Below are 8,965 nucleotides of genomic sequence, written 5' to 3'. Positions count from 1 at the left end.
GAATGGAGGTAGCAAATAGAGGTCAAGGATGACAAGGGTGGAGCAGGAGGAAGGGACAGGGTCTCACCCTCATTGTCCCTTCACCTCTCCCCTTCTATTTCAGTCTTGAAGAAGCGCCGGAAGCAAGGAAGAGGCTGGACTCGTGCTCTGGGACCAGAACAGTTGCTGAGGGCTTGTGAGACCATTACTGCAGGGAAAGGTCTGAGTGTATATTTGAGGGAAGGCCTGAAGAGGGTTGAGGAGGGTCTGGGGTTCTTCCCTTGCCTCTTGCCAGAAGGCAGCTTATCAGTTATGGCAATTTTAGGAGAATCAAGGGAACTAGCAAAACTGACCAAATCTCTTCCACTAGTATGTGTGGGCAGGTGGGGGTCCTTGGGAGTTTTTTTCCTCCAGCAAAATCTTCTTGGTTTCTTTTTCTTTAGGGGGGGACTGTATCTGTGATTTCATTACTATAGGGAACTCTGTCTGAAGGGCCTACCTCTAATGATGCAGATCTGCAACTGCTTTATAAGTTATTTGGTCTTAGAGAATTGCCTGGGTTTATGTGAGGTTCAGTGATTTGCTCCGAGTCCCAGACAAAGGACTTGAACCTAGGGCTTCCTGGTTCTGAGGTCACTTCTTTGTCTACCATGCCATACTGCCTTTCTTGTTAAACTCCCAAAAAGCTTAAGCAAGGAAACAGTTTTTTTTTCCTAGAAATCTGAAAACTCCCCATCTATCTCTCTATGACAGTGGATTTAAGCAGCTGGAAAGAAAAGATGGATCGGGATGCAGCTGGAGCAAGCCGGGAAACTTGCTCAGGGGAGGAAGAGGAAGATGAAGAAGGACCTGCAGTATTGGTGGAGCAGCAAACAGATGTAGCTCTGGAACCAACTGACCCAACCCGGGAACGATATAAGGATGGAGTTGTGACTATTGGCTGTGTGGGTGAGGAAGCAGGAACAGTGTTTATCATTAGTGTCAGGTGGTGCAATTCTAAGTATTTAGGGACTGTGTAACTGGGTGTGAAGGCTTCCTGGTCTCTAAGAGTCTACTCTTCTCAATTTCAGTTTGCTGGACCAGGGCTGCATATAACCCAGACTACTAGTAGAATCTGTTACCTAATAGAAATTATTCTTCTCAACCAAAGGGCTTCTTTGAGAAAACTTAGGAAGGTAGATAGAATAGATAATGTGGTGGTGACCAGATGATGAAAACTTATCTACCTACAGAAAAAAAAATGTCTAAAAGTTGTGTATTTTATTGAAATGAAGTTTGAATATAGGAGGAAGCAGTGGATAATGGAAGGGTGACTTAACTAACATTTTTTATTCATGGCTCTGCCATTGATTAGTTGTGGGACCTTAGGCAAGTTACTTCCCCTCTTTCCTCATCTGTAAAATGAATAGTATTAGACTAGATGAACTACCTCCAAGGTACTGTCTAGGATTTTCTGGAATTGTGAAAAAGCAAGTTATTGTGATTGGTGGTATTATGGAGACCAAGGAATTTTTCAGATCAGAAAGGGCAAAGAGTTATACCATAATTATTTGGAGAAAGAGGAGCAGACAGTTGCATTACTCTGATTATTTTAGTGGGTGGGGTTAGAGCTGGTAGGGATGAAGTATTTCCTATGTGGTTTGCCTGTCCTTGGCACAATTTTTTCCTGACCTCTGTCTCCCTTTGAGCTGTGACTTGATCATTCCCTCTCTCTGACTAAACTTGTAACTCTCATAGATCTCTCATCTTTCTCAACCTTCATCATTGTTCCCTTCATTGCTTTTATTCTTCCCACAGGTTTTCCTAATGTGGGAAAGTCATCCCTGATCAATGGGCTGGTTGGGCGGAAGGTGGTGAGCGTTTCCAGAACCCCTGGCCACACCCGTTATTTTCAGACATATTTCCTCACACCCACTGTTCGGCTTTGTGACTGCCCTGGCCTTATCTTTCCTTCCCTGCTGCCCAGACAACTACAGGTGTGGGGACTGGAAGGTAGGGGTGGAGGGAGGGAGGTATGCTAGGCTTCTGGGGCACTCAGGAGGTTAAGGCTAAAAGATAAATATGAACTGTGAACTAAAGAGCCTGGGTCCCTGGTTCCCTGAGAAGACTGAGAGATGGAGCTTAGGGTCAATAAGCTGTTGGGTCTCACTACTCCTCTGGGTCTTTTCCTAGGTCTTGGCTGGGATCTACCCCATTGCTCAGATCCAAGAGCCCTACACATCTGTGGGATACCTGGCCTCCCGAATACCTGTCCAGGCACTTCTTCGGCTGAGACACCCTGAAGCAGAAGAATCAGGGGGTGAGCCCCCTTGGTGTGCCTGGGATATCTGTGAAGGTGGGTTCTACAGGTTCCCTATCCTTATAATGCCATTCCTGTTCCCTTGCATTATTTTCCCCATTCTGTCAGTCACAATTTCCCCCTTTCTCCTCTCTTAGAGCAACATGGCGAAATAGATAGAGCACTGGACTTGGAGTTAGGAAAACCTGGGCTCACATCCAACCTTACTTAGTGGCTGTATGACCCTAGGCAAATCATTTAACCTCTCTAGTCTCAGCTTCATCTAAAATGAAAGGATTGAACTTGACCTGTAAGCTCCCTTCCAGCTATAAATCTGTAATCTTATGATCTTCCTGCCATTTCATTACTACTGGTCTCATTCCTTGTCTCCTCTTTCCTGTCCTTCCCTTGCCAATTTCTGTCTCCCTTATTTTGTCTCTTCCCCCTTCTCCAAGATTCCTCTTTTTGTGTTCTTCATCATGATGTCTTTGTGAGCCCCAGCTAACTACCTCTTTGGCTTTAAATATCGTAGAGAAAAATTTAAATAAAAGAGTTCTGGGATTTAGAAGGATTTTCAGAGGTCATCTAGTTCAGCCTTTACCTAGAGTGTGAATTTGTCTCTACAGAAGCATTGTTTCCTAGCATCTGCTTGAATATTTCCAATGATAAATCATGGCCTCACAAGCCAATCAGTTCCATCAGTGAATAGCTCTGATTGTTAAAATGTTCTTATATTGAACAAAAGTATTTTTCCACCTCTGCCCTCTCCCTGTGCCCCCTACTATACCCCCTGGTAAATCCCACTTTTTGGTTTAAGTGTTCTGCCTTTTGGAACTATACAGATATACCTAATTCATCTTCTAAAGGATATCTCTTCAATTTTTTCAAAGATATCTCTCATGGCTCTCCTAAGTCATTCCTTATTCAGGCTATGCATTCCCAATTCCTCCCACTGCTCCTCATATGGCATGGTTTTGAGTACCCCTCATCATTCTAGCCACCTTCTTCTGGATGTGCTCCCACTTGTCTCTTTTGTTCTGGGCTTATCCTTTTGGGAAGGCCTATGAGGCTGCAGGGTAACTAACTGATTCTTGCCCTCTTATCTCTCCATCCCTTTGCCTTTCCTGTAGCCTGGGCTGAGAAGCGTGGTTACAAGACAGCCAAAGCAGCTAGGAACGATGTGTACCGAGCAGCCAACAGCCTCCTTCGGCTGGCTGCGGACGGACGGCTCAGCCTTTGTCTTCGTCCACCTGGCTACAGTGAGCAGCGAGGTAAAAGGAGCAGACTTGCAGTTCCTAGGGTCTGACACTCCCCGTTTGTCTGCCACCCAAATCCCAGCCTTCCTTTACCAATGGCATCTAACCTGACAGTCTTTGCCTCTTTCCTCTATTGGACCTTGGCATCTGACTTTCTGTGGATTGCTTTCCTCAAGGGCTCAAGTCTCCTATATTTCTTGTATCTCACTCTCTACCCCTCTTTCACCTTCTTCCTGCCCAGTGTCCCCTTTCTTTCAGGCATATTTCTATTCATAGCCTTTCTTCTTTTAAAGGGTCCAGACATCTTTGCCCCATTCTAACCCTTCATCATCCTCTTTTTGTCTCCTCCCCATTCCCTCTAGCCTCCTGGGAGTCCCATCCAGAAACCTTGGAGCTGGTGATGATGCAGGGGAGGGTGGGACTGTCGGGTGAGGATGAGGATGAGGAAGAAGAGCTGAGCAGTTCTGGGGAAGAGGAAGGAGAGGAGGATCGAGACGCTGATGAGGAGGGTGAGGGAGATGAAGACACCCCCACCCCTGCCCGACCTTCACATCTGGCAGGCCCAAACCCCTATGCCCTGCTGGGTGAGGATGAATGCTGAATCTCCATCTTTTATTCCTCCCTCCCACTCAACATCCTTGCTCTTGGACTGATCCGGGGGTACTCTTTTTCCGTCTCCCCAACTGTGAATAAAGATAACCTGGTTTGTTCGCCCCCTTCCCATCTGGACTAAAGCTGAGGTTGAATTGTTATCCTAGCAGTTGGAGGTCTCATCCTAACCTTCACCCAAAGACCCCTTACTTCAGGGGCCCTGGTTAATAATAGTCCTTTGGAAATAGGGTCTAATACACGAGTCCCTATTTCCATCTTTATTTCTCCTAATGTCTTGTTACTAAAGAGCAGATGGGGGATAGTTCCTGCCAGTAGGGTCTGGTTTAATCCCAGGCTCCTCAGTGTAATACATAGAAACCTTTCTCTTGCTGTTCTGGAGTTGGCACCAGACTCAGATCTCTTCTACTAGGAGAAGGGAAAACATGTTTAGGAAAAGCCTTAATAGACCTGTTACAGGATGTATCCTAGGGAAACCATTCCCTAGTCCCTGTGTGGAGGTCTGGGATAGACTATTATCTATATAGTGTATTATCTAGGTGGTAGGCTCAAGTAGGAGACCAGATTCCTTCTGAGGGACCCATCTAGGCAGATGCCAACAGGGAGACCTCATCCTTAGGTACCCAAGTTTTAATATTGAAAAAGTGTGTCCTCCCACAGTTCATGACTGCACATTTCTGAGAACTTTCTCTGAGTGCAGAAATAAAATAGTTTCAGATCTTAAAGTGTACCAAGTGATTAGGAGTTGCTGGGAGAGGGTGAATGGACATGGTCCCCTCCATGAGGTCATACGTTTTAAATGCTTTAAGTTGACAAAAAATATGAAATCATTTTGTTGCTAAAATGTATCTGCAAGCCCAACAGGTAAACCCTTATTTTTGATGGATACCTGACATACAGAGGCCAGAAAGAAAAGAAAGCCATCCTTTGCAGCGAGCCCCTGCTCATGCTATTTGTGTCTGCTTTAGTTTTGACTTGAGGCTGAGTGATAGAGCCTGAGTTTGGTCTGATGGTGGGAATTGGGAGGGATCCAGTCCTGGACCTTAGATCTAACAGGCCATGGTCAGCTTTGACATTAGCCATGAGAGTTTTTGGCTTTCACTGGTTTTTAATCTCTATGGACACTGAACCTGAACTTGAAGTACCAAACTCTTTAAACTTCCTGAGTAAAGAGATGGCTTGACTCCCTGTGTTTTGAAATTTAACCCAAGCCCAAATTTCCTGTCATCCTTCCTCTGCTGCTCCTAATGTACGACTGTATACCCAGTTCTGGCAGCAGTGTCCCACTTGTCCTCCATTTCTATACAGTATAGACCTCAAAAATGTATTTTCTAAGGTTTATTTATTAGGGGAAAGAATACACAGTTTGAAATAGTACAACAGGATATATTTGAAAGTATTTAAAGATAATCTACCTAGTCCCAAACTAAAGGACACAATCTTGTCTAACCTAATTTTTAACAAAAATGTATCAGTCCCTGGACACTGGTTCATATTTCTCTTTAAGCCAGAAGCCCCAGTCTCTGGTATCTCATTCACTTTGTGACCCTAGACAAGAATGTTAGCTTCAATCCTAGAATATACCCAGGTCCAATTTAGGATTTCATTTGCCAGGGCTCCCTGGATGTGTTCCTTGTCCAATCACAGCCCTAAATTCAATTATAGTCAATCAGGAAGCCTTTGGAATGTTGGCATGTTGGGTTTGTGGCATATCTATCCATAGTACTCTATAACTACATAGAGTGAGAGATTGAGTAAAAAGAATTACCATGTATTTCCTGCCATCTCAGAATTTTGCCATAATGATTGAACCCAAAATACAAGTCACCTCGATTGTTAACAAAATATAATCCTTGTTTATGAGTTCTTCAGTATTGAATGTCCCAACTATTACTTCCTTTTACATTCCTGAAGACAGTTAAATGCTCTAGAGTGGTATTACCACAGAGCATTAAGAAGTTTTATTAATGCATTTTAAAAAACTAACATTACTGTCACTTTCCAACCCCTTCCCTCCACTTCAGATCATTCCCTTGTAACAAAATGCAATTAAGCAAAAAAAAAAAAAAAAAGGGAAAAGATCAGCACATTGGCCATATCTGAAAACCTCCATCTCATCCCACAGCCATAGCTCACTACCTCAGTCTTTCCTGGTAGGTGGCTTGCCTCACCTTCAAAGGTCATTTTCCCATGAGCTGCACAGACTTCTGTAAAGCTGAGGAAGAAAGGGAAGCAGCAGGAAAAATGAAATAAATGGCCCATAGAAAGGCAGTAAAAGCAATTTGTAAGGTGAGGAGAACCCAGGTGAGTTTTGTTGTTGTTGTTTTTTTTTATTTCAACAAATATTAAGTGCCTCTTACTTGTACAGTATTGTGCCAAGCACTAGGAGAGATGTAAGTAAATCAGGGATGGCTTCTGCTCTCTTGGAGCTCCTGGTCTAAGATAGGAATAACGTAGCCACATCTTACTGTTAACATGTCCCCTTTCTCTTCCTCATCTGGAAATGCCCCATTTTACTCTTCTGTAGAGAAATAATAGGCAATTGAAAGTCTTTGAGGATAAAGGTCATGTCAGATCAAATAAGAGGATACTTTCTGGAGAAAGTAACTTTCAAATTTGGCTTTAAGGGATAAATTGAAATTCTGCAGGAAAAAGGAAAGGAAGACACTTTTAGAAATAGGAAAACCTTAGTAAGCAGAGCAAGGGATGGGCTTGATGAAAGCAGAGACCATGGAGTATGAGACATGGCTTCAAAGGGAGGGTGGCACCAGACTGTGGAGGGCCTTGAAAGCTAGTGAAGAGAGTGAATTTTTTTTTAACAGGCGACTCTCCCTAAGTTTGCCAGGAATTGAGAGTGGATGTCATTTAACTCTTGGCAGAACCTCCTGCCCAATCAGTCATGGCCCTGACAGTTGCTCTTATCTAGGCAATAAATCATCACGAGGAAGCAGAAAGTAATTCACTTGAGGGCACTTGAGAAAAGAATAGTTCCTCTCCCTTCCTTCTCTGAGACACCATTCATCTCCCATCCTTACTAGCTTAATCTAAGGCAAAAGAATGAAAACCAGGAATCAAGTCTTCCCATCATTCTTTGCTTCCCTCATGCCCGACCCCTTCAGAGGCCTTCTGAAATATATCCTCTTGACCCTGCTTCAGTCAGCTAAGCCTTCTACTAGATACCTGCCTAGCCCATCACTTTATACTAGCTCCCTACTTGGAGACTCAGGTGCCCAATTCTCACCAATCACAACCTAGGTCCCTTAAGAAGCTAAACTTATAAGTGACATAAAATAAAGAAGGCAGGTATAAAAAGAACAATATACCCAACAGTTACTAGAATGTAAATAAGGATAACACTAAAAGACAACAAAACTCAGGTCAAATACAATGGACAAAGTTGGTATCAAGCTATTGAAGCACACTTCCTTTCTGTAAATAATGGATAAACTGAAAAAAAGCATGTACTATCAGTCATAAATCACTATTAAGTGGTATTGTGCAATCAGTATTGGGGGAGCAATGTTCTTCAGTTGTTTTTTGGGGAAGTATTTGTGGTGTCAAAAACTATTAATACTAATAAAGAATAAATATGCAGATTGCTTTAAAAGAAAAAAAAAAGACCAGCCCTGGGGTTGATTCTATACTGTTCCCCAACTTGGTATCTGCAAGACTTTTGTCCTTCTAGCATCTCCCTCTTGGAATTAGTGAGAGACACCCAATTTATATATACACTGGTGACTAAAGTAGTTTGCTTTGCAATATCGATATAGCCTGTAGAGCAGGGGACACAATGAACACATCCAAGAAATGTGGTAGGGTGTTATATTCCTGGGCTTGAAATGTGTAGTGCCTGGCCTATAATAGACACTTAGTGAACACTTGAGGAGTTATACTTCTCATGCCCACCACAGCCCTACATCTGTCTGCTAGGTGAGCATCTGGACAATTCTGCCTTCTCTTGTTCCCTTGTCCATACGTTGTTGGGAATTTCAGGGTATAGAAGGACAACAGAAGTCAGACTAAGTGACTAAAGCAGCTTTTACCAAACAGCCACAGGATGTGTAGCAAATATAGGAAAACTCTAGACTTAACTGGGGATACCTGTCATGTCAGGTGATGGGGTCATTAGTGGTATAGAGTGCTTGACTGCACAGGGCCTACACAGAAGCTGCCTATAACATTCTTACTAGTGTCAAGCATATCCCTTGTCAGCTACAGCACTTCCAGTGGTTCTACAGGTGGGCAGTGGGAGAGATGGGAGAGCCTCACCTTCCATTGTGTTCAATTGAATATGGGGCTATCCTTAATTTTTTTTGCTTTTTGGAGGGCAATTGGAGTTAAGTGACTTGCCCAAGGTCACATGGCTACCTTTGTGTTAAGTGTCTGAGGCTGGCTTTGAACTCAGGTCCTCCTGACTTCAGGGGCTGGTGCTCTTTTCACTACCCTACCTAGCTGCCCCTTCAATATAACTTCTGCTGGACTAGGGTTGCTTTATTTGTTTTACTAGAGGCAGCTAGGTAGCATGGTGGAGAGTGCTGGGCTTGCAGTTAGGAAGACCTGAGTTCAAAGCCAGCCTTAGACACTAGCTATGTGACCTTGGACAAATCTTGGCATCAGTTTCTTCTTCTGTAAAATGAGGTTAATAATAGCACCCACTTCTCAGGGGCATTATGAGGATCCAAGGAAACAGTAAAGTGCTTCACACAATGCCTGGCACATAGTGCTATGTAAATGTTAACTGTCTTTATTATTTTTATTATTAAAAAGCTACACAAATACAAGCTATTATTTTGATTTATATTTCAGTTATTAGTAATTTGAAAAAAATCATGATTAATAGTTT

General features: G+C 43.2%; 1 protein-coding gene across 1 annotated transcript in view; it reads left to right on the top strand.

Moving 5' to 3' along the window:
- GNL1 (G protein nucleolar 1 (putative)) overlaps window positions 1-7,740 on the top strand; it is a 10,660-nt gene extending 2,920 nt beyond the window's left edge. The window contains exons 6-11 of the mRNA XM_069073644.1: window positions 104-199; window positions 733-927; window positions 1,777-1,955; window positions 2,152-2,314; window positions 3,388-3,528; window positions 3,876-7,740. Of these exons, the coding sequence (XP_068929745.1) occupies window positions 104-199; window positions 733-927; window positions 1,777-1,955; window positions 2,152-2,314; window positions 3,388-3,528; window positions 3,876-4,114 (1,013 nt within the window). The 3' untranslated portion in view covers window positions 4,115-7,740. The remainder of the gene's footprint in view (window positions 1-103; window positions 200-732; window positions 928-1,776; window positions 1,956-2,151; window positions 2,315-3,387; window positions 3,529-3,875) is intronic.
- The last annotated feature ends 1,225 nt before the right edge of the window (window positions 7,741-8,965 follow it).

Source organism: Petaurus breviceps, unplaced genomic scaffold (assembly GCF_028583685.1).
Source record: "Petaurus breviceps papuanus isolate PSGF00001 unplaced genomic scaffold, PetGlider_PUasm1.0 90865, whole genome shotgun sequence".
Classification (NCBI taxonomy): Eukaryota; Metazoa; Chordata; class Mammalia; order Diprotodontia; family Petauridae; genus Petaurus; species Petaurus breviceps.
Note: the sequence above shows the minus strand (reverse complement) of the source record. Positions and strands in the feature narration are given on the sequence as shown.